Source organism: Nansenia antarctica (genome assembly GCF_963989245.1).
Source record: "Nansenia antarctica genome assembly, chromosome: 17".
Taxonomy (NCBI): domain Eukaryota; kingdom Metazoa; phylum Chordata; class Actinopteri; order Argentiniformes; family Microstomatidae; genus Nansenia; species Nansenia antarctica.
In genome coordinates this window covers 15434102-15460600 of record NC_137687.1, presented here as the reverse complement: position 1 = coordinate 15460600, position 26499 = coordinate 15434102, and the positions used below count along the sequence as shown (strand labels likewise).

The following is a 26499-nucleotide window of genomic DNA, read 5'->3' as shown; positions in this document are numbered from 1 at the left end:
TACAGGTGAATAGTAGCATTACCCTGCTAACCTGTAAAACTCTGCTACTATTCACCTGTATAACCCTGCTACTATTCACCTGTATAACCCTGCTACTATTCACCTGTATAACCCTGCTACTATTCACCTGTATAACCCTGCTACTATTCACCTGTATAACCCTGCTACTATTCACCTGTATAACCCTGCTACTATTCACCTGTAAAACCCTGCTACTATTCGGCGGTAAACATTAGGTCCTTTCACACATTCGGCCGAATACAGAATGAGTACAAATTATTCGTCCCAATACATTGGGCGGCCGGACCTTGGGTGCATCCCTGTTACAAACACACAAGTTACAGAACGTTGACACAAGGAAGGCGCACACACTTACTTGGGGTGGTCTTGGGCATAGAAGGGAGCCTGAAGGATTCCAGCAGGAAACACAATGCCGTTCTTGGTGGGCATGTAGTAGGCGTTGACTGTGGGAGGCGTCATGCTCCATCTACAGGGGTGTGGAAGAGACAAGTCACAGTGTAAGAGTGGAACTCTTGCAGTCTTTGGGTCTGTTTGCTGTTTCGTGCTGAGTCACCAGGACGTAAGTGATGATTCATATTAATAAGCAATGAGATCTCCACAGTCATCTCCTCATCTTCAATCAGGTCTTCAAACAGTTTGCTCCTCCAGGTCCCCAATACCAGGCTCTGCAGCATGGGGGGCCAAGCCTTCTGTTCGGCTGCGCCACGCCTGTGGAAGAGCCTTCCTAGCCAGCTAAGGGCAGTACAGAGCCTGTGGAACAGCCTTCCTAGCCAGCTAAGGGCAGTACAGAGCCTGTGGAACAGCCTTCCTAGCCAGCTACGGGCAGTACAGAGCCTGTGGAACAGCCTTCCTAGCCAGCTAAGGGCAGTACAGAGCCTGTGGAACAGCCTTCCTAGCCAACTAAGGGCAGTACAGAGCCTGTGGAAGAGCCTTCCTAGCCAGCTAAGGGCAGTACAGAGCCTGTGAAAGAGCCTTCCTAGCCAGCTAAGGGCAGTACAGAGCCTGTGGAAGAGCCTTCCTAGCCAACTAAGGGCAGTACAGAGCCTGTGGAACAGCCGCCCTAGCCAGCTAAGGACAGTACAGAGCCTGGACTCTTTTAAGACAGGCCTAAAAACCTTTTTATTCAGACTGCTGAACCTGTGTTCATTCTTGTGATTTATTTTGTTTACTATGTTTTTAACTTACCGTATTATGTTTTTAGGTTGTTGTTTTTTTCTCTCTGTAGCACTCTGAGATTCTTTTGAATGAAAAGTGCAATACAAATAAAATGCATTATTATTAATATTATTATTATTATTATTATTATTAAGACTCACTGGTCTCGGTTGGGCGGTTTGCGCAGCTGGTCGGCCATCACCCTGGCAGAGAAGTTGTAGAAGTTCAGCATGTTCTGGAAGAAGTTGTCTTCAGAGACGTCATACTGTAGACAGAGAGAGAGCAGAGCGTTACTCAGATCATAGGGTTTATGGTACATTATCATCATCACTGAAATTGTAGAGTTAGCTCAAATCACATGTCCAAAGGAGTTGCCTGCGACGTCTAGTCTTAAGCCCGGTACACACATAAAGGTTTTCTAAATCTTAACAGATTTATTTGTCTGAGGATGGTGCCCAGATTTTTGCACCCCACTGTAACTGCACAAACAGCATTTCCTCACCCCATCATAAACATCATCCAGCTCTTTAGGGTCCAGGATGAAGTCAGGGAAACCGATCATGTCATAAATAGCGTCTGCCTGAGGAGGAAGAAAGGCACGCATGTTTAGTATTCGGTTAACAATCCTTTGCATGCAATAACTGCCTGAAGTCTGTGACCCACTGACCCACCAGACACTCAACGTTTGCAGTGTAGAGCCAAAAGAAGAACAAATGTTTCACTGTTCCATTACTTAAGCAGGGCACTCTGTGTACAGTATATAGATACCCTCTGGCACACACACTTTACACACACACACTTTACACACACACACACACACACACACACACACTTTACATGAACAGTAAATGGACTGCACTTATATAGCGCCTTTATCCAAAGCGCTTTACAACGGCCTCTCATTCACCCATTCACACACACATGTCATTGCCACCAATGGCGGCAAGCTACCATGCAAGGCGCCTGCTCACTGGGAGCAATTTGGGGTTCAGTGTCTTGCCCAAGGACACTTCGACATGTGTCCCCAGGACACTTCGACATCCCCCCACCTGGGGCTCGAACCGCCGATCTGCCAACCTTGCAATCATCAGACGGCAGCTCTACCTCCTGAGACACAGCCGCCCCTACCACAACAGTAAGTTCCATCTCTCACCTTGTCCTTGGCTGCCTGCCGCGTCTGTCTGTCCATCCACCTCAGGTGATCCAGAGCATCTTTGAACGCAGTGCGGATCTCGTTGATCATCCCTTCTGCCTGTTAGGAGGAGAGAGAGATCAGAAAGAGAGAGGGATTAGAAAGAGAGAGAGATCAGAAAGAGAGAGAGATTAGAAAGGAAGAATGAAGGCGGAAAGAGAGAGAGATTAGAAAGGAAGAATGAAGGTGGAAAGAGAGAGAGATTAGAAGAAAGGAAATGATGTGCTGTGGCCCAGGGGAAATCCCCGAAGGTCAAAGGTAAAAATATTTAGTAGAATGTGACATTACTCAACTACTTGGGGGCAGTCATAGATCATTCACCATGGTAAGAAAGTGTGAATGAATGAATGAATGATCTTTATTGTCATTGTACGGGTACAACGAAATTGAAATGCAAACCCTAGGTGCTAACAATCAACACTGTCCTAAGATAATAAAACACAGTCCTAAGATAATAAAACACAGTCCTAAGATAATAAAACACAGCCCTAAGATAATAAAACACAGTCCTAAGATAATAAAACACCGTCCTAAGATAATAAAACACAGTCCTAAGATAATAAAACACAGTCCTACGATAATAAAAAACAAGAATGAGACATAAATAGGGGGATAAGTAATCGGTAGGAGAATGTATCTATTATGTAAACTTATATACGTATATGGCCTATTCACAGGGGGTATAGTCAGGGGGTATATAGACAGGGGGTATATTGACAGGGGGGGTATAGACAGGGGGGTGTTAGCATGTAACTATGTACTCAGTAGTAGTAGTCTATGTAAAGTAGACTTGACTCTAACTTAGTTTGGTCCTATGGTAAGGCAAGGCCATGCTCCTCTGGTGGTACTCACAATCTCTTTGCTGTGTTTGTCAAACGTGGCTTTGACAAAGAGTGCTCCGAGAGCGAACCCTAGCGTGTCGTCTGTGTTCCCGATACAGGTCTGCCATCGAGGTGTGCAGGACTGCAGGAGACAGCAGAAGAGACAGAGGACAAGAGCAATGTATACACACTCTAAATGCAATGGTGAATGATGTTTGTGCGAATGTTTGCCTATAACAGCAAGTAAAAATATCTATTTGAGTTTTTGACTGGCAAACTAGTGAACTCTCATCAGATGTGGACTGTTACAGCATTCTCTCAGTAAATTCACAATTGAATAATTTCAACAGCTGTTTTTCCCTGCCTTAACATGGTTATCAAATCAAATCAAATCAAATTGTATTTGTATAGCGCATTTCTTACAAGATGCAACTCAATGCGCTTGTGTTATATAAGTAGCCTATGTGTTCTGGGATAGCAGAACATTTCTTATTACGAGCCCCAAATACAGACTCACACAGAACACAACACCAGGAGGGATATTCCATGTGTCAGTGTTTCATGACAGGAGAAAGTTCACAAATATCAAGTATTGCATGATGAATGGTAAATGGACTGACTTATATAGCACCTTTATCCAAAGCGCTTTACAACGGCCTCTCATTCACCCATTCACACACACATTCACACACCAACCTAGGTTCTAGGCCCTGGACAATCTAGACAATTTAATGGCAGCTACTAGATTGAAATCAAGTGCAACACTGAAACACAACTGTGAACATTTCAAACCTGCAAACTGCGACACTTTAAATGAATGTGCAATAACACTATGTGCAATATGACAACCCTCGGGTACATAAGGTTCAGAGATAGGAAATGTTAGAATAGGTATAGCATAGCATAGAGTACAGCACAGTGTTTTATTTGTATAGTATAGTATAGTGGATAGTGTACATAGCCTTTATTTATGTAAACCAGCTCTTTTCCCTTCTTGTTTTTAGTTTTTTTTTTTTTCTAGCACCAGGGGAGCCCCCCCTCCCAAATGTCGTTGTTTGGTACCTGTACTATATCAATGACAATAAAGACCATTCATTCATTCATTCATTCATTCATTCAATGGCGGCAAGCTACCATGCAAGGCGCCGGCCCGCTCACTGGGAGCAATGTGGGGTTCAGTGTCTTGCCCAAGGACACTTTGACATGTGGCAGCTTACCTTCTTGGTGCCATATAGGCTCTCCAGCAGCTTGTCCTGGGCGTTCTCAAAGCGCTGGTCCAGACTGGACGCTCCTTTCTGCACCAGGTTCCACATCATGTAGTTATTCAGCAGACTAGGGGAAAGGACGAGTTGGGTGATGAGCAACAAAGAGCTATGAAATCCCAAACACCTGCCATGTGATGTATCTGGGGAACATTGCTGATGTTGTAATGAGGGAAGACGTCTACCTGACTAAAGTTTTACTTGCAGCAAGTAAAAAAGCTATTACCAGAAACTGGCTTAATATTAACCCCCCAAAACAGGAACAGTGGCTGGAAATTGTCCAAGACATTTTTGTTATGGAAAATATGACATACCTTTTAAGACTCAAAATCAATATATTTGAAAAATACTCGGAAAATTGTAACATTTGTATGAAACGTGACACGTTCTAATTTAATACCCATTCAGAATATATGACCAGTAACATGTTTATTGAAACACCTCCGGACTTCTTATTTCTTCTTATTTTCTTTTTTTTCTTACTTTTTTTCCTTTCCTTTTCACTTTTTTACCCCTCTGTTTAGGGGTTATGCTATGTTTCTTTACCCTTTGTTTTACCATTCAATATGTAGATATGATGTTCTGTCCATGTATATGCTGAAACCCAATAAAAACAAAGAGCGACAGTAAACGCCCTGTTGCACTAACGGTGGTCTAACAATGATGCACGTGTAAGTAGCGGCCCTGACCTTAACACCTGCAGAATCACTTTGAAAACAGTTTACTGTGACTGTGTTTCACCACGCTGTCTGGAATTGTATCTAGCGCCCTGAAGCTAAACGTTATTTCAACAGCAGTGGAGTTTAGCAGACAGGAAGATTAGTTAGCTCGCGCATCATGTGACTTGGATGAGAAATAAAAACATTTTTTGCAGATCTACACGATTCACATGAATTACCTATTTTGAGGTAAAAACGGCTAATTTAGCAGAAAGGTGACAAGTTTGCACCCCTGGTTACAAGGCACTTGCAGTCCAACCGGTTAAGACGTACAGGTGTTATGTGTACAGGTGTTATGTGTACAGGTGTTAAGTGTACAGGTGTTAAGTCGTACAGGTGTTAAGACGTACAGGTGTTAAGACGTACAGGTGTTATGTGTACAGGTGTTAAGTGTACAGGTGTTATGTGTACAGGTGTTAAGTGTACAGGTGTTAAGTCGTACAGGTGTTAAGACGTACAGGTGTTATGTGTACAGGTGTTATGTGTACAGGTGTTAAGACGTACAGGTGTTATGTGAGGATACAGCGGACATGCCCAGGCCTGACCTGTGGTCTGTTTTGTTGATGAGGTCAGAGACCTGCTGCAGGTACTCCTTGGCATAGACCACCACAGGCTCTGTGTCGTTCAGGTCCAGAGGGGACAGCGCCGACGTCAGGTAGTCCAGCCAGTCCACCGACGGGGCCAGTAGCTAGCAGGAGGAGAAGACAGGGGAGTCAAAATGATCCACTAGAACAGCCGTGCCTTTTTTACCTACTAAAAGAACCGCCTCTTTACAATGCTCAAGCTGCTATTTACACACAACGACCACTAGTTGGCCGCTTGTACTGTAAACTAGCCTGCTTCCTACACAGAAAAACAGCAAAATAGCTTTATACTAGCTTATCCTGATGTGATTTTGAAAATGTAAGGATACTGGGTGGTAGAACGCACATATCTAGGAAAAGTCATGAAAGGAGGGTCCTGAAATTTGATCGAGTGCAAAGATATAACTCTCATTTTTACTCACAAATGACCACAAATGACCCCTCCTACCCCCCTCACGGCTGTTAAGTGTTAAGAGGCTTGGCCCATATACACCCTTGTTCATTATTGAATGAGCCTCAAGGACGTCATTGGCTCCCATGGGTGTGATCATGATACACTGCTCTTCCCTGACATCCACACCAGTAGAATGGTTGCTACATTGCATACACTGCACTTTTATATACTGTATGTAGCACTATCCAATGCACTGTTGTCTGTCCTGTGTTGTCCTGCTTTTTGCATTTGTTTTTGTTCATGTATAGACGTGAAAAAAAAGTATAAACGCACTTACTGTAATGCCAAAGCAAATTCCTATATGTGTATGCATAATGGCAATAAACGTTATCTGAATCTGAATACACATTTCAGTAGGACAAAAACAATGCCCAGATTTAGATCCATGCAACAGTTTCCATGTAGGAGACAATATTATAACAGAGAACCGCCTCTATTGTCAATAATGAATAGAGTATCCTCTACTTGCATTCCCTTCACCCTCTCCCCGTACAGTTCTGTTGCTGCCAGAGAGATAAAAGGACCTAGCAACGGCTCTTGACAACCGTCACTGTAGCAACCACTAGAGAATTCACAAACAAAAGGAGAGAGATACAGAGCGTTTCAGCCAGGGGGAGAAGATACTGAGGAGAAGAAAGGCATGTTTGGACACCTGTCGTGGGGAATTATTAAGAAGATGCAAGATTGACTTGATTCAAAGTAATTCCAGTGACATTGGGTCTGTGTCTGAATCTCTATTAGACAACGGATAGATCCGGTTCATTGTCTCTATTGGTCAGTTTGCGTTCCAGCCGTTATATACGATATCCATGATATAGCACGGCTTCTCGTTCCATAACGCTTAATTAAGGCTTCTGTCTGTCTGTCTGTCTGTCTGTCTGTCTGTCTGTCTGTCTGTCTGTCTGTCTCTCACACCTGCAGTTCAGCGATGGTCATCTTGTGGTAGATCTTCTCCTCGTCCCGGCGTTCGTCCTGTGGGACGGTGATGTTGGCCAGCGCCGTCTCAAAGTCCAGGATCTGCTGCATCTGGCCCTGCGTGCTGTTCTTATCCCCGCCCAGCAGCAGACCCAGCTCCACCATGTACTCCTGGTACGCCTTCAGAACCTGGGGGCAGACGGGACAGGGAAGACGTCACTACTGGGCCAGGTCACGTCTCTTCACTACCCTGGCTCCCCGCTGGGGAGCACTGTCCCTCCTGAGACATCTACTACCCCCCAGCACTGTCCCTCCTGAGACATCTACTACCCCCCAGCACTGTCCCTCCTGAGACATCTACTACCCGCCAGCACTGTCCCTCCTGAGACATCTACTACCCCCCAGCACTGTCCCTCCTGAGACATCTACTACCCCCCAGCACTGTCCCTCTTGAGACATCTACTACCCCCCAGCACTGTCCCTCCTGAGACATCTACTACCCCCCAGCACTGTCCCTCCTGAGACATCTACTACCCCCCAGCACTGTCCCTCCTGAGACATCTACTACCCCCCAGCACTGTCCCTCCTGAGACATCTACTACCCCCCAGCACTGTCCCTCCTGAGACATCTACTACCCCCCCAGCACTGTCCCTCCTGAGACATCTACTACCCCCCAGCACTGTCCCTCCTGAGACATCTACTACCCCCAGCACTGTCCCTCCTGAGACATCTACTACCCCCCAGCACTGTCCCTCCTGAGACATCTACTACCCCCCAGCACTGTCCCTCCTGAGACATCTACTACCCCCCAGCACTGTCCCTCCTGAGACATCTACTACCCCCCAGCACTGTCCCTCCTGAGACATCTACTACCCCCCAGCACTGTCCCTCCTGAGACATCTACTACCCCCCAGCACTGTCCCTCCTGAGACATCTACTACCCCCCAGCACTGTCCCTCCTGAGACATCTACTACCCCCCAGCACTGTCCCTCCTGAGACATCTACTACCCCCCAGCACTGTCCCTCCTGAGACATCTACTAACCCCCCAGCACTGTCCCTCCTGAGACATCTACTACCCCCCAGCACTGTCCCTCCTGAGACATCTACTAACCCCCCAGCACTGTCCCTCCTGAGACATCTACTACCCCCCAGCACTGTCCCTCCTGAGACATCTACTACCCCCCAGCACTGTCCCTCCTGAGACATCTACTACCCCCAGCACTGTGTCTCCTGAGACATCTACTAACCCCCCAGCACTGTCCCTCCTGAGACATCTACTACCCCCAGCACTGTGTCTCCTGAGACATCTACTAACCCCCCAGCACTGTCCCTCCTGAGACATCTACTACCCCCAGCACTGTCCCTCCTGAGACATCTACTACCCCCAGCACTGTCCCTCCTGAGACATCTACTACCCCCAGCACTGTGTCTCCTAAGACATCTACTACCCCCAGCACTGTGTCTCCTAAGACATCTACTACCCCCCTTGCTCCAGTGTCTAATCATTTAAAATAAATAAATAAATAAATATATATTTCTTTCTTTCTTCTTCTATCACAGAGACTGCCAGTGGCCCCTGGCCTGAGCTGGATTACTCTTCCTGCTGCAACTGGTGAATTGATGATTCACTTGCTTAGTCAAATGTATTGATTGTAAGTCACTTAGGAATAAGGTGTCTGCTAAATGCCAAAAATGTAAATGTAAAAAATGTGTGGAAAAACAGTCACATGACACTGACCGACACACAGGAGATGAAACAGGTAAAACACCTGGTAAAGCACAGGATATAGTACTACATGGAGCAGCAACAGGTTTATAACATTGTTTGTAACAGCATCTGATATCGACAACTACCGTTATTTCCGGACTATAAGTCACACTTTTTTTCATAGTTTGGCTGGTCCTGCGACTTATAGTCAGGTGCGACTTATATATCAAATTCACTTATATATCATATTCACGTATATATCATATTCATATTCATATTAATATATCACATTCATATTCATATTCATATATCATATTCAGTGATGTGGAATGAGATCGGGAGCTTGGTGAACTTGATTACTGGTAACTTGCTTGTTGGACTCGCTGGCTTGTTATGTTAATTTAGCCTATTCAGCCTCCCAGGTATGTTCTTTATGCTATTGTGTAGCTGAATAACTGTTAATGTGTTACGTTAACATACCGGACACCTATTCAGCCTGTTGTTCTGTGTGCTATTGTGTAGTTTAATAACTTGCCTTTCCAGATTAAATGTCTGTTCTTGGTCTTGGATTTTGTGAAATACATTTTAAGACTTATAGTCCAGTGCGACTTATATATGTTTTTTTTCCTCTTCATGGCGCATTTTTTGGCTGATGAGACTTATACTCCGGAGCGACTTATAGTCCGGAAAATACGGTATGCACTATCTGTTACGGCTGGGCCGTCACACACGCCCTCCCCCGCCCCCACAGCTCGAGCACCCGCCCCTACAACTCGAGCACAGCGTGCTCTCCGCCGCAGGTGAATCTCGTTCCCGGTGATTGGAGGGTTATCCAGCCACAGTCAAACCAACACACCTGTCTCCACTCCCAATTAACCCTCTGGCTACATCTACCCTGGACTCCCTTCATTCATCGTCAGTTCTTCCCTAAGAATGACCTGGCAAGTATCCTCTGTGATTAGTTATGAACTTTGCTCTTGTGCCTATTCTTGTGATTCATTGATATCTTCTGTACTGGCCTACCGTGGAGACTTACCCTGCTTTCCTGTTCCTCCACAGCCCATGCCAACCACTACCGCCATCCCGCCAGGTTGAAACCCCCAGCCCGCCAGGCTGAAACCTCCGGACTCATCATCTGTGTTTCCACCCACCTGCACTGTAAATAAATACCCTACGGGGCTAACACTGTATTCTGCCTCCGGTGTCGTGTCCTTGAGCTCCCTCGCCCCCGTGTCATAACAGAAGAACTGACCATGCAATTGGGCTCAGACGACACGAAGGACCGGGCACCATCTCCCACCCCTGGATCCGGTCCGACGGCTATCCAGATCCTCGCTGAACACACTCACCTCCTCCAGGCGGCCGCTACAGCGTGCCAAGCCCTGAACACTCGCATGACAACCCAGGAGGCTAACCAGGAGCACCGCGCCACCCAGATGCAGCACCTCATCTCTACGACCCAAGCGCTTACAGCACAGGTGGCCGCGCTCGCAGCCTTTGCCCCCCCCCCTGCTCTCCCTGACCCTGCCCAGCTACCGGCACCACCTACTGGACAGCCACGGGAGCCCCACCTAGCCAGCCCCCGCCCCTTCGACGGAGCCTTCGCCCAGTTCCGAGGCTTCATCCTCCAGTGCGAGTTGGTGTTCTCGCATCAGCCCAGCCAGTTCTGGTCGCCGGCAGCCCGGGTGGCGTTCATCACCAACCTCACCACCGGCGACGCCCTGAATTGGGTCCAGGCCACCCTCTGCGCCCGCCCTGACCTGTTCGGTGACTACGCTACCTTCCTCACGGAGTTCAAGAGGGTTTTCGACCACCCCACTGCAGGACAGGAGGACGGGGCGCGACTGATGTCACTCCACCAGGGGAACCGGACCGCGGCGGCCTACTCTACCGAGTTTCGCACCCTGGCAGCCGGAAGCGGATGGAATGACAGGGCACTGCGATCTGCTTTCCGCCAGGGGCTGAGTGAGGCCATCAAGGACGAGCTCGTCCGGGACAGACCCGCCGCCCTGGACGAACTAGTGGCCCTAGCCATCGACGTTGACGAGCGCTCCCGGGAGCGTCGGAGAGAGAGAGGGCGCTACCAGACCAGCTCGCCACGCCCCCAGGACCCTATCGTCACAGCCAACCCCTCCTCCGCACGGGAGTCGACCTACACCCCATGCACTGGCGAGGAGCCGATGCAGCTTGGTCGAGCCCGCCTCACCACGGCGGAGAAGGAGAGGAGAAGGGCCCAGGGCCTGTGCCTCTACTGTGGAGAGAAGGGACACCTCCGTGACACCTGCCCGTCCCTATCAAAAGGGCAGGCTCACCCGAAGGGGGAATCCGGGTGAGCCGTGTCTCTCAATCCCCACCTACCACCAGCCCAGCCAGGTTCTCTGTCACCCTCTCCTGGCAGGGGCAGAACCTCACGGTCGAGGCCATTATTGACTCGGGAGCAGACGAGAACTTTATGGACGCCCAGCTGGCCCGCTCAGCTGCCGTTCCCCTCGTTGCCCTCGAGACCCCCCTCTCCGTCTCAGCCCTAGACGGACACAGCCTGGGGCCTCTCACCCACCGCTCTACACCCCTCTCCTTGACCGTCTCTGGGAACCATGTGGAGGAGATCCGGTTTTACATCCTCAAGACCCCCCAGTCCCCGCTCATCCTGGGACGACCGTGGCTCGAGCTCCACATTCCCCATGTCAGCTATGGTGAGGGACGTATCCTGAGCTGGAGTACCGCATGCTACGCCCGGTGCCTCCGTGCCGCCCATACCCCCACATCGCCTCTGCGACCGCCTCCGGCTCCCCCTGACCTCTCCTCCATCCCAGAGGTCTACCACGACCTCGGAGAGGCCTTCAGCAAGGAGCGTGCTCGCACCCTGCCGCCTCACCGGCCCTACGACTGTGCCGTCGAGCTCCGCCCTGGCAACAAACTTCCGGTCAGTCGCCTCTACAACCTTGCCCCCCCGGAGAAGGCAGCCATGGACACCTACATCTCCGACTGTCTGGCTGAGGGGCTCATCCGTCCATCACACTCCCCGGTGGCAGCGGGGTTTTTCTTCGTGAAGAAGAAGGATGGAACCCTCAGGCCATGCATTGACTACCGTGAGCTCAATGCCATCACCGTCCGGAACACCTATCCTCTCCCCCTCATGAGCTCCAACTTTGAGCCCCTCCTTGGGGCCACCATCTTCACTAAGCTGGACCTCCGGAACGCCTACCATCTGGTCCGGATTCGTGAGGGTGACGAGTGGAAGACGGCGTTCAAGACCCCCCGTGGCCACTATGAGTACCTTGTCATGCCCTTTGGTCTCACTAACGCCCCCTCCGTCTTTCAGGCCCTCATGAACGACGTCCTCAGGGACATGCTGGACATCTTTGTCGTCCTCTACCTGGATGACATCCTAGTATTCTCCAGGAACCCTGAGGAGCATGTCCAACATGTCCGCCTAGTCCTCCAGCGCCTACTGGAGAATCGCCTTTTTATTAAGGCTGAGAAGTGCTCGTTCCACACTCACTCTGTGGAATTCCTGGGGCTCATCGTGGAGGGTGGGTTGACTCGCCCTGACCCCAAGAAGACTCGGGCCGTCGTCGAGTGGGGCCAACCTACCACCCGGAAACAGCTGCAGTCATTCCTCGGCTTTGCCAACTTCTACCGGCGATTCATCCGGGACTTCAGCCGGGTAGCCGCCCCCCTCACTGCCCTCACCTCCCCCCTGCGCCAGTTCACGTGGACACCAGCAGCCAGCGCTGCCTTCAGTGACCTGAAGAGGCTCTTCACCTCGGCGCCGGTCCTAATCAACCCAGACCCCTCTAGGCCCTTCATTGTGGAAGTGGACGCCTCAGACACGGGCGTCGGTGGCGTGCTCTCTCAACGATCGGAGGACCAGACCGTGCACCCCTGCGCCTTCTACTCCCGCCGTTATACCTCCGCCGAGGCCAACTACGACATCGGGAACCGCGAGCTGTTGGCGGTGGTGGAGGCGTTCCACGAGTGGCGGCACTGGCTGGAGGGCGCAGAGCACCCCTTCACCGTCTGGTTGGACCACAAGAACCTAACCTACATCAAGTCGGCCAGGCGGTTGAACTCCCGTCAGGCACGCTGGGCCCTGTTCCTCGGGCGGTTTAACTTCCACCTCACGTTCCGTCCGGGCTCCCTGAACGCCAAGGCTGACTCCCTTTCTCGGCTCCATGCCGCAGAGGAGGAACCCACCACTCCCGACACCATCGTTCCATCCTCCCGGGTCGTTGGAGTGGTCACCCTGGAGATCGAGGCGGTGGTCAGAGCTGCACAGCGCACCCAGCCAGATCCCCGACCGGGGTCCCCCGGCCGTCTCTTCGTCCCGGACGCCGTCAGGACCAAGGTGATGCAGTGGGGCCACGCCAGCCGCTTCGCCTGCCATCCTGGGGCCCTACGCACACTGTCCTTCCTGCGCCGGCGGTTCTGGTGGCCCACCATGGCCGCGAACGTCAGGGAGTTCGTCTCGGCCTGCCCTACCTGCGCTCGCAGCAAGGCATCCCACCGGCCGCCTTCAGGACTGCTGCGGCCTCTACCCGTGCCCGGTCGACCGTGGTCCCACCTCGCCATGGACTTCGTGACCGGCCTTCCCCCGTCTCTAGGCAACACGGTCATCCTCACCATCGTGGACCGCTTCTCCAAGTCCGTGCGGTTGGTAGCTCTGGCAAAGCTACCGACCTCGGCGGAGACGGCGGAGCTACTCACCACCCACGTCTTCCGGCTTTACGGGCTTCCCCAGGATGTGGTTTCCGACCGTGGCCCCCAGTTCACATCCAAGGTGTGGCAGGCCTTCTGTTCTGGGATTGGGGCCACGACCAGCCTCTCCTCCGGCTACCATCCTCAGACCAATGGGCAGGCGGAGAGAGCCAACCAGAGCCTGGAGTCGGCGCTCCGCTGCATGTCCTCCCTCCATCCATCCTCCTGGAGCAAGGACCTACCCTGGGTGGAGTACTCTCTGAACGCCATGGTGAATGAAGCCACCGGCCGGTCCCCCTTCGAGTGCTCCTTGGGGTACCAGCCACCCCTGCTTTCTACCCAGGAGGGCGAAGCGTCGGTACCATCAGTCCAGGCACACCTCCTTCGCTGTCGTCGGGTCTGGACCTCCGTACGCTCGGCCTTGCTTCGGGCCACCGCCCGAACTACCCGAAGCGCCAACCGTCGTCGCACTCCAGCTCCGGTGTACCAGGTGGGCCAGAGGGTCTGGCTCTCCACGGCGGATCTCCCCCTCAATGTCCCCTCCCGGAAGTTGGCGTCGAGGTACATCGGCCCCTACGCCATCGACCGGGTCATCAACCCCGCTGCCATCCGGCTGGCCCTCCCTCACTCCCTCCGTCGGATCCACCCGGTGTTCCACGTCTCCCGGGTTAAGCCCCATGTCGCCAGCGACCTGATGCCACCAGCCCCTGCACCGCCCCCTCCTCAGTTGGTGGATGGCCACCCCCAGTGGGCGGTAAGGAGGCTCCTCAGGGCTCGTCGCTGTGGCCGGGGTTTCCAGTACCTGGTGGACTGGGAAGGATATGGCCCAGAGGAACGGAGCTGGATTCCCCGGTCCCAGATCATGTCCCCAGTCCTCCTCAGGGACTTCTATCGGGCCCACCCGGAGGCTCCGGGCCGGTCGCCAGGAGGCTCCCCCTCGGGGGGGGGTCCTGTTACGGCTGGGCCGTCACACACGCCCTCCCCCGCCCCCACAGCTCGAGCACCTGCCCCTACAACTCGAGCACAGCGTGCTCTCCGCCGCAGGTGAATCTCGTTCCCGGTGATTGGAGGGTTATCCAGCCACAGTCAAACCAACACACCTGTCTCCACTCCCAATTAACCCTCTGGCTACATCTACCCTGGACTCCCTTCATTCATCGTCAGTTCTTCCCTAAGAATGACCTGGCAAGTATCCTCTGTGATTAGTTATGAACTTTGCTCTTGTGCCTATTCTTGTGATTCATTGATATCTTCTGTACTGGCCTACCGTGGAGACTTACCCTGCTTTCCTGTTCCTCCACAGCCCATGCCAACCACTACCGCCATCCCGCCAGGTTGAAACCCCCAGCCCGCCAGGCTGAAACCTCCGGACTCATCATCTGTGTTTCCACCCACCTGCACTGTAAATAAATACCCTACGGGGCTAACACTGTATTCTGCCTCCGGTGTCGTGTCCTTGAGCTCCCTCGCCCCCGTGTCATAACACTATCTCAGGAGGGAACCTACAGTACTGGGCTCCTTGACCCTCTCACCTTCTCATTGGCTGTCTTGTTGAGGTAATAGTCCCTGGAGGGAAGGAACAGCCCTGATTGGTCCACCTGGTGGAAGACATTGACAGGGGAGCAAAACGCTGTAATCCACATACATATGATCTCTCTGAAACATGGAGTCAACGGGGAAACCAGGGGCCGGTTGCATAAACATAGATTAAGACTGGTCTAAGCCTTAGACTAGTTTTATATTCTCATAAACATAGATTAAGACTGGTCTAAGCCTTAGACTCGTTTTATATTCTCATAAACATAGATTACGACTGGTCTAAGCCTTAGACTAGTTTTATATTCTCATAAACATAGATTAAGACTGGTCTAAGCCTTAGACTAGTTTTATATTCTCATAAACATAGATTACGACTGGTCTAAGCCTTAGACTAGTTTTATATTCTCATAAACATAGATTAAGACTGGTCTAAGCCTTAGACTAGTTTTATATTCTCATAAACATAGATTAAGACTGGTCTAAGCCTTAGACTAGTCTTATATTCTCAGGTTAGACCAGTCTAATTAAGACTGCCTGTTGCATAAAAAACAAGCCTGACTTATCTTGAGGTTAGAAAGTTAGCCTCCTTCCCCCCTGGCTAAGCTTGACTTAAGAGCTGTGTTGCTATGGGAACGAGTCAGGGCTAGTAGCTAGCTAACACTGTAACTCCAGTGTGGTAAACTACTTCAAGTATACTTTTCTCCACATTATATTCATCCAATATACATACGTCTTCAGCAGAAGAACCCCTCACCTGGATGACGTTGCTGTTGGAGTTTTTGGGGTCCACACTGACCCCGATAGTGAAGAAAGGTTGTGCTCGGTACGGCCCAGACACGGTCTTCAGAACCTCCATGAAGTTGTCCTTTTCCCAGGGCCCTGTGATATTCCAACCCCCGCTCTGCCAACACAGAAACATTCACATTTACATGTTTGGCATTTAGCAGACGCCTTATTCCAAAGGGATTTACAATCAATACATTTGACTAAGCAAGTGAATCATCAATTCACCAGTCTTATCAGGAAGAGTAATCTAGCTCAGGCCAGGGGCCATTGGTAGTCTCAGTGATAGTCTCTTTTTTATATATATATATAGACACATTAGAACAGAGAGACAGTACAAGGGGGGCAGTAGAAGTCATAGGGGACACAGTAAAGGGGAAAAGCGGGTGTCTCAGGAGACGCAGTGCTGGGGGGTAGTGGATGTCTCAGGAGGAGCAGTTGAAACACAACAGAGGGACTCTAACGCAGAGGCAGAGATAGGACATGTGTAAGGGAAGTATTTCAGTTCGAAAATCTGCAACACTGCAATTGCATATAGTCAGACAAATAGTATAGTGGCCTGTCAGAGGGGGTGAATGAGAAGATACTTTTCCAAAGCCTAGACACATGAAAGTGTAAAGAAAAACTTACTTGGGGGGAATAAAAAATAAAAAATAAAATCTGTCTCACTCTTAAAATGAACCTACCATTACAATTATAGACTGTTCATTTCTTTGTAAGGGGGTAAACTCCCAAAATCAGCAGGGGGTGAAATACGTATTCTCCCTACTGTATCTGTACATTGAGTATTCTACATGTATCATGCCAAGTCTTCAACCGAAACATTTTAAATTACCAATCTCCCCAAAATCTACCGTCTACCAATGACGAGACAGCAGACAGGTGACCCTGTGCTTCACGCTGCTTCTCACCAGGCAGAGACCTGTGTGTGTGTGTGTGTGTGTGTGTGTGTGTGTGTGTGTGTGTGTGTGTGTGTGTGTGTGTGTGAGTGTGAGTGTGTGTGTGTGTGTGAGTGTGTGTGTGTGTGTGTGTGTGTGTGTGTGTGTGTGTGTGAGTGTGAGTGTGAGTGTGTGTGTGTGTGTGTGTGTGTGTGTGTGTGTAGGGAAGGTAACCTTAGTGATGAGGTCAATGAGGGGCTGGGCTCCCAGCTCTTGAATGCGCTGCTCGTTCAGACAGGACAGGTAGTAGAACTGGGTCTTCCTCTCTGCCTCGCTGCTGGAGTTGAACGTGCCGTTCTCTAGAAGACAACACACAGGGAGGGAGGGGAGGAGAGGGGTGAGGAGAGGGGTGAGGAGAGCCGTGTGGAGCAGAGACAGACCTGAACAGGACAGTACAGTAAGATGACAGGGGCTGTGAGACACAATCTGGAGCATAAAATGAGAATGCAGCCTCACCAAATCTCTTCTTTTGTACTGTTCATGTGGTACACAGAGAAAACCAGCGTCAGAAGACCTGAGAGCTCTATTGGGCTGATGTGCTAGCAAAAGGTCTGAACATAATCTGAAACCAGTGTAGAGTTTCTAAAATAGGAGTTATTATATGAGCTCGTCTGCTTGTTTTGGTTAAAACTCTCGTTTAGACCTGATATCATTCACCTGCTAACAGCGTATTTCTACACCTGCATAAAAGGGCCAAAGCAGTTATATATCTATAAATCGAAGATCATGTCAGCAATCCGACATTAAATATCATATATAATGCTTGAGAGAAATCTATTTTCTCTAGCTGCCATTCTTCACTCCCTCTGGTTTGGCTTCATTGGCATGCTAGTCTTGAGTATGACACGTACAAATACACAGGTATAAAGGGTATGCAATACAGACATTTGAGATATCATAATTCCCACTCTCCCAAACCAAGGACACAAACTATGAAATGTGTGTGTGTGTCGGTGTGTTAAATAACACGGGGACCTCCATGTGAAGCCTGTTGCACATGAGAGGGCCCCCCAACACAGCCTCCCCTCCCGCCTGACTGACTGCCTCTGGGTCAATGACGAATAAGGCTTCTAAAAAGTTTTTTTTTTAAACTTTGTTCAAAATACATATTTTTTTTATTTTTGAGTATGTGACAATGTGCTTAAACATGACGCATTTGTTAATTTGTTTAAATGTTATTTGTAAAAGTATTTATATTTTCCTATTATTTATTTATTAAGTGAAATCTTTGTAATGTATCTATTATCTATATCTATCTATATCTATTAGACAAAATAAATAAATAATAATCATTGTTTTTGGGCTGCTTTTTCCTTCACTGATAGTGGCATCTAAAATGATTAAAATTTAAGACATTATAATCGTGAAATGTTTAAAAGTGTTCATATATATTTAAGTAGACACAAATACACATTTTAGAGCATCTTGGAGCTTTAAATAACATTATTTATTCCATATAGTGGCATTAATTGTGGTTGTGCCAACTGACATACCGGTTGCACCACCTGACTTTTGCCACTGATTTCAAATTAAACAGGCTTCTACTTGGACACCTGCATTAGCTTTGACCTATGCTAGCAATATCATACAAATCATTTTAAAACAGAATAGTAGTTTTATGATAAAATAACATTTTCCTAGTTTTACATTGGTTGTACCACCTGACATGGAAAATATACCCTCCTACCTCTGAGGTGAAACTATCTATTTTTATCAATATTTGAGAGCGCTCTACAAATCTTTTCACTCAGCCACAGATGTCAGACAGGGTCGTCTGGATGATGAAACATTTGGCTGATGGAATAGTCTCTTGATTTCAAAATAAAAGTCCCATGTTTACGGTTGTGCCACCCTGACATTTGAGGAAAACATTTTACGGGACAAAAGTTCCTCAATTATCTCAATAGCTTTAAAACTATTGTTATTTGTAAATGTGTGTTTATTTGAAAGGTTTCAAACATAAAATCATGCCACAGTATTTTATATTGAATATATTATTATTAAAATACCACTTTTAACAGTGTTCTTAATCTGTTCCTTTGTTGAGACGGTTGCGCCACCTGACATTTTGGGGGTTTGAAATGCTAAAACACAAAGTAATCCATATTATTAGAATGTACTGACAATACATTCAAACTAACCATGTTGTATAGAATAAAATCATATATGACTTGAATTGATTAATCTATTTTTAAATGGAAATAATATACATGACACAAAAATATGTACGTCACGTCATTGACCCCTCTACTGCGGTAACCTCCAACAGCCTTCATACGTATCGATGGAACAGCAAACACAGCAGGCTCAGAGAGAGATGTGGCAGAATAACATGGGGATAGAACAGACAGAAAGGTGTCGAGAAGGAGAACCAGGATAAGGAGAGTCTGACACAAGTGTCTCGTCCTTGCACAGCTGCATGTTTTCATTTTCCGAGGTACCGCTGTCACGGCAACGCACACAACCACTGAAATATGTCCACTGCAGATAACAGATAAACGGATTATACAGAATACAAAGCTGTAACTCACACACCGTTATTGTCAACAATAAAATATATAAATATGGGCATGGTGACCTCAGAGGACAGCTCTCAGCTGCAGGTCTGAGGGTCCTGGCCCATCTCACGGTGATGGTTTGGGGGTTTAATTAAATGAAGTGACTCAAAGACGGAATATTCCGGCAGTAAATCGTCATGATCAGCAGCAGCAGAGACAGTCGGGCTGGTCAGTCTCAGTCCCTGAGAGGACAACTGGAGCTGCAGACTGTCCACATGCAATCATATATAACACAGTTCATCTAGTTGTGTTTGGTTTGTCTCGGGTGGTAAGGCAAAAACAGAAATTAACGCTAGAACAGCCGTGCCTCTTTTACCTAGGGGGGGGTCAAATCTCTTTATCAGATAGATAGATAGATAGATAGACTTTATTTGTCATTGTTACAGTACAGGTACCAAACAACGAAATTTAGGAGGGGAGGCTCCCCTGGTGTTTAAGAAAGGAAAAAGAAACACATTTTGAAAAAGCATAGATGCATAAAATCACAAGAAGATAAAGAGCTGGTTTACATCAATAGAGGCTATGTACACAATCCACTGTACTATACTGCACAGATAGTCAACTAGGGTTGTCATATTGCACAAGAAAGTATTTTTTCACATTTTTTTAAAGTGTCACAGTTTGCAGGCTTGAAAATGTACATGTTTGTGCCTCAGCACTAGCTGCCTGAATCAATCTCTTTATTTACAATGCCAAGCTGCTATTTACACACAACGACCACCAGTTGGCCGCTTGTAAATTAGCCTGCTTCCTAACATGCAAAAAATGCAAAATAGCTTTATACTAGCTTATCCTGATGTGATTTTGAAAATGTAAGGATACTGGGTGGTAGAACGCACATATCTAGTTAAAGTCATGAAAGGAGGGTCCTGAAATTTGATCGAGTGCAAAGATATAACATTTGTCTTTCCTCATGGCTGTTCTGGTGTTAAGGAAGAGCTTTAATTCACCATCCAATAGAGCATTAGGTTCTGCCTGCTCTGGAGGCAGGAATATCTTCATCTACACTGGTGCCTAAGGTGTACCCACTCAACTTCAACCTAAGGTGTACCCACTCAACTTCTACCAACTGGCATAAAAAGACACACAGCACCGCCGTCTAATGATCGCAAGGTTGGCAGAATCGGCGGTTCGAGCCCTGGCTGGCTACATGTCGAAGTGTCCTTGGGCAAGACACTGAACCCCAAATTGCTCCCTAATTGTGAGCGGGCCGGTCGGCGCCTTGCATGGCAGCTTGCCTACCTCGCCATTGGTATGTGAATGTGTGTGTGAATGGGTGAATGAGAGGCCGTTGTAAAGCGCTTTGGATAAAGGCATAGCTATATAAGTCAGTCCATTAAACATGTTTTACCATTTGTTTCTAACTCACCCAGTAGGTGTTTGAGGACGGCCTGGTTCTGGTCCCAGATGCTGTTGAAGGTGCTCCAGCGAGACCGCCCGTCAGGAAGCGGGTTCTTGCGGACCCACCCTCCGCAGGCGTACTGATAGAAGTCCTGGCACGGGTCGGCGGAGCGATCCAGCGCCTCTACGATCTTACTGGCAACGGTGATACAGGCCTCAGTCAGGCACAGACTCCGTGCTGGGTCTGGGATCACCATATGAAAACCAAAATCGATGATGCTTCATGCTAGTGGTTATTAGAGCCAGATTAGATCGAAAGTGCTGATGATTTTGTCTTCACATGCACACTTTATCATTATCATGCAACATATCAATAGACCTATCACTAAGCCACGCCCCCCAAAATAGAAATTTTCAGAAATGATCATATCACAGCAAAAGTCGCTACAGGCAGAAAACTCTGACAAACAACTCGCTAATATCTGATGGGGAAAAGCTTCTAGACTAAATATTCTTGTCATCTTTAAAAAATAACATGCCTGTTACTTGCTGTGGTAAATCAGAAATCAGAAATTTGAACTCCCGCCATTGTAAGTCATTGAATGTCGTTCAGTCACGGTCGGTCAGTCAGTCACTGTCAGTGAAGAATTTGAGCGTTGTTGGTTTGTCCGAGTTTTCAAAGGGGGCGTGGCTTAGCGATAGGTCCATTCCTTTGAGTGTGTGTGAAGGATAGGTTGCTCACCTCCGTGGTAGTGCATGCCCAGGGTGAAGGCACAGACAAACAGGGCCAGGAGCGAGGCTAGTAGCAGGCCAGACAGAACCACCTCTAGCTGGGTTCTCCTACCGAACGGACCCAGGAGTTGAATCCCGCCCTTCCGGAACCCGACCTGTGGAAAGAAACGGGTCAGACTCAGGCGTAACCACAAGTACCACAGATACAAACAACTGTTTTCACATGCAAACTTTATCATTATCATGCAACATATCAATAGACCTATCACTAAGCCACGCCCAAAAATAGAAAACTCGGACAAACAACTTTCTAATATCTGATGGTGAAAAGCTTCTAAACGATTTATTTAATCATTTATTTTGGCTGTGCCAACAAAAAATTGTTCTGCAACTGAACTTCAACTGAACTTCGCAGGCTATATCCATCTTTGTTTGAAACCAACACACTGATACATAACGACTGTTATGATGTAATATTGATGTAATGTTTTCTTGAGTATAAAGTGTGATGTTTTTATTTCCTGTAGTTCTGTTTTAAATTGTTCATAACATCTGAGGCCGTATTTCCCCTGTGGATTTAACCTGCCCAGGGACTGCTGATGCAATTTAGCTACCCAGCTAATTCAAAAATAAATAAATATATGGATATTTGATAGGTTCAATAATATTAAGTAGATTAACTTCAAGGATAGGTCTACTTGTCTTAGCCCCTCCTTTGTTTGGATTGCCCCCTGCCCCCCCGCTACCTCAACCAACGACCTCAGACTGACCTCCACGCTGTCAGGTGACATGCTGCCATCGGCTGGGATGTCCGCCTCCTCCTCCTCAAAGGTTTCACGCTTGTAGCTGGACATCTGCAGGCCGGGGGGCAAGAAGTCGGTTAGCAAAGTGAATGATAGGAGACAGAGAACATTTACATTTTTGGCATTTAGCAGACGCCTTATTCCAAAGCGACTTACAATCAATACATTTGACTAAGCAAGTGAATCATTTTTTTTTACATTTTATTTAAACACTGGAGAAACAGAGAAACAGTACAAGGGGGGCAAATAGACGTTTTTAGGGGACGCAGTAGAGGGGAAAAGCAGGTGTCTTCAGGAGATGCAGTGCTGGGGGGCAGTAGAAGTCTCAGGAGGAACTGTTAAGGTGTAACCTGAAGAGATGGGTTTTCAGTCTACGACGAAACAAGAGCAACACTCCCACCCAAGAAGAAAGAGGGAAAGCACTAAGAAATGAGACGACTTTATATCAGTACCGTCTCTTAGCGAGGGGATTCATTACAGGAAACAACCACAGCACCCCAGGGGGGGAGGGGAAGCTAGATAAAAGCAGAGGGGTGGGCGGCCCCCTGGAGTTCCTCATCTCTGTCCCCATGCACTAGCCTCCCCTCACACACTAGGGCTGCGTTCCTAAATTCGGTCTGGAAATCTGATCAGCACTCATGGAATGCCTCTTGTCCAATCAAAATTACTTGGTCCCTTTATGACGTTGAACCCAGCGTGCGCTCCGGCTCTCTCAGAGCGACTTTACGAACGCAGTCTAAGACTGAGCAGTGATGGAACACAGAACCGAGTTAAGCAATATCACACGAGAGGGAGTGCTGTTATACTGAATATCAGCACGGCTGTGATTCGGTCGTAGGTACGAGCCCGCAGCGCCATTTATTAGTTAACAGTAATAAGCGACAACAGATTATGATTTGTTTGTTTATTTAATCATTTATTTTGGCACCGCCAACAGGAAATTGTTCCGCAACTGAACTTCAACTGGACTGTTGCCTAGTAACCTGAACACAAACATCCGCAGGTTATATCCATATTTGTTTGAAACCAACACACTGATACATAACGACTGTTAATGTCGTCTAATTAACGGCCATTTAATAGAACACCTGTGTGGCGGAGTGATACATATAGTTTAAAAGTCCCAGTGCTGTTATACTGTATATCGGCACTCATGCAATGGCTCAGTCCAGACCTTGCATGTCAGTATGTGACGTTAGAATTATAAGGTTCTATCTCCATTTTTGTCAAAATTGAGTTTTTTACATTATCTGATCCATTAGGTGTTTAATAATGCCTGTGTGGTGTTATTTCTAAAATGTTGACATTTTTTAGTAAGTAATTAATAAAATACAAAGGTTACATCTCACAGAACATAATGGAATGTAAAAACTTTGACGCTCAATATCTCTGAACTACCCTAGACGGAGATAGAACCTTATCATTCTAAGCTCACGAGTAGTCAACCTCACAGTGTATCCCACTACCTTTAGTGGGCGATGGCTCGTTTAGCCTAGCGAAGCTACTCTGAACTCTGGGCCAGTCGACACCCCCACCTCGCCCCAAGTCAAGCCAACAGAGCAGCAGACTAAATACAGGAGCACCAGGGGTTGGATCCAAATCCCTGTGTTTATAAGGCCTTCTCAGGTTGTAATATACACATACCACACACACAGCACAGGCATAAACACATGAATTCATTCTCTAACACTCTTAAAAGCACACACAATTAATACCACAGAACACATACCTAGACAAACAGTAAATAGTGCATCACTATCCACATAATACCAACACAATTATTCTTTGCATACAGTTCACATCTGCGCTTCTCTCCATGACAAAAGCTTTTAACATAAAACATACCAAACTCGGTTAAAAGCACTCTCCTCTCGTCCATAGCAGACTCGATGACAGTTTGTTTGGGAACGCCTTGATGTTCCATGTCTAAGTGCAACCATCAATAAGCGAAGACGTTCTAAACAATGACGACCAATTCATCTAAACATCCTCTTAAGTGTTAAATGTTAAATTCCTTCTACGGCCTACGTGACTCGTACCCTTCTAGATTCTGCAGAGAGAAGAAGGGTAGTAAGGCGTTATCTCCTGGTGAGAACATCCCTCCTCTAACTGCCCAGGGTTAGGGTTAGGCTTGGAAGCATTTCTCTTAAAAGCCCACCCGACACATTACTCTCATATCCCTTTTCATTCATTTTCACTTCATCTTTTCTTCTGTTTTCTTCTTAACCAAGAGGGAAGAGCTGTTCCTGTCCATCTGATTATTACAGCTATATTAGAGCTGTTCCTGTTTATCTGAGCGTTTGCACCTGTTTGTTGATACTGTATGTTCACATGACCAGTGCCAACAGGAGATCCATCTGTTCAGCATAAATATTTCTGCACTTAAGACACTCTTTATCTTGGTCTAGTTCCCTCCCAGGACCTCCCTGTCAGACGTCTGCTACGACGCTCAGTTCTACGTTAACTGACCCACCTGTTTTCTGTTGTCTACATGTATATGTCATAGCCTGTGTATTTGTGCTGTGAAATTATGTGTGTTTTTAAATTGAAATAGTTTTTTTAAAATTGCTTTAAATTGTTGTTTACCTATTGTATTTGTGCTGTGAAATTATGTGTGTTTTTAAATTGAAATAGTTTTTTTAAATGGTTTTAAATTGTTGCTTACCTATTGTAAAGCACCTGATATAAAGTGCTATACAAATAAAGTTATTATTATTATTATTATTATTATTACGTCTTCACACCTGACAGGATCCTGAATGCTCCGTCCAGAAATGTTAGAGCAAAGGCAGATATCTCTGTGTATGTGTCCCCATTACTTTGTCACTTCACAGTTTTAACGTGCCTCACCAGAGGAATTATCACAACACTGTCATCTCATCCGTTTAGAGAGGCCCTCGACAAAACACACTTGGAAAAGTCGTGATGTTCAGTTTTGCATAACAACACCTATAATGATACAGAGTTCAGATGCTAGCTGCTAGCAGTCCAGAAAGGTGAACAAAACAGTGAGTCATGGCAGAATATTAGCTCCAGCTAATTATATTATTATATATATAATATACATATATTAGCTAGGGGGTTCTACATCCCCTATAGGTAAAGTGGTTCTGTTAACACACATACACGATAAACACATGCAGCAATAGTAGAACCATCCACTGTTCCCCTCACTGTCCCACCCTCGAAACTCAAACTTTCTTGCGAGCTGCACCCCGCCTCTGGAACTCTCTCCCTCAACCACTCAGAGACTCACCCTCACTCTCCACTTTTAAATCCCAACTCAAAACCTACCTGCTCTCCCATGCATACAACCTACCCTACACCTAACCATCTCCCCTAACCCTGCCCCCCCCCCCCCCCCGGACATTGCTGTGCTAATTGTTCCCTGTGCCTGTTGGTTAACTCTGTGTTCTATGTGCTCATGTTATCTGTTGCTTGTTGTTTCTGTGTTTTCTGTTTTTCCCATATTGTCAACGTCTTTGAGCCTCGGAAAAGCGCTATATAAATACAATGAATTATTATTATTATTATCATTATTATTATTAACCATAATGATGTTGTTTTGTTCAACAACCACTGTCCAAAACAGACAAGATGAAGCAGAAATATGAATCAATACCCTGTTGTTGTTATTATGAAAGGCAAGCAAATGACGAGGGCTCATCTCCTCTCTCCGTCACATGACCTCTCTGTGGAACTTATACAATCCACTGCACTGTCTCCACGGCAACAGCCAGAAGACTTGTGTGTCATGTGACCCAACGCTGCTCACTGCTCACTCAAAATTAAAGCAATGTGTTCTCTCATGGGCTCTCTCAAAGAGACTGTCTCGATTGGCTCAGCGGATGGTCAAAACAGCTGTGGCCAGAACCAACCAGACGCCCACCCCCCCCTTTAGAGGAACAGCTGGAGGGGTCACATGGGGGCGCTCCGGAACTGGGAATGACGGGGAACACGTGTGGCTGCTTTACTGGAAATGAGAGCGCGAGGGTGGCCCGACTGCTTCCACTGCGTCGGTGCAGATCTCTCACACATTCTGTGGCATAAACGATAAACGGCCCACAGAGCCAGAATGAAGCTGACAAACACAGATAGTACAGCAGGCGAACAAACCAGTTGTGCATTTTAGGACTAAAGCAGCGTGACCCTTTCAGCGTATCATCTACATACCCCAAAAGAGGCCCAAACAATAAGAGGCCGGAAAGGCGGAATGACGTTACTGGTCCGATCGGAGTAGAGAGCTCCAATCAGACAGTTACCGATTAATTTC

General features: G+C 47.5%; 1 protein-coding gene across 2 annotated transcripts in view; it reads right to left on the bottom strand.

Annotated features, from left to right (window-relative positions):
• Positions 1-26499, bottom strand: part of ece2b (endothelin converting enzyme 2b) — a gene marked incomplete at both ends in the record, with an annotated part of 37696 nt that overhangs the window by 2380 nt on the left and 8817 nt on the right. The window contains 14 exons of one of the 2 annotated variants that reach the window (XM_080547464.1): positions 377-487; positions 1338-1441; positions 1679-1756; positions 2330-2428; positions 3221-3331; positions 4407-4521; positions 5716-5858; positions 7124-7312; positions 15065-15130; positions 15826-15972; positions 16967-17091; positions 20720-20935; positions 21434-21578; positions 22194-22269. In XM_080547464.1, coding sequence (XP_080403590.1) covers positions 377-487; positions 1338-1441; positions 1679-1756; positions 2330-2428; positions 3221-3331; positions 4407-4521; positions 5716-5858; positions 7124-7312; positions 15065-15130; positions 15826-15972; positions 16967-17091; positions 20720-20935; positions 21434-21578; positions 22194-22269 — 1725 coding nt within the window. Of the gene's footprint in view, positions 1-376; positions 488-1337; positions 1442-1678; positions 1757-2329; positions 2429-3220; positions 3332-4406; positions 4522-5715; positions 5859-7123; positions 7313-15064; positions 15131-15825; positions 15973-16966; positions 17092-20719; positions 20936-21433; positions 21579-22193; positions 22278-26499 lie in introns of both variants that reach the window. The other variant, XM_080547465.1, reaches the window with a different exon arrangement.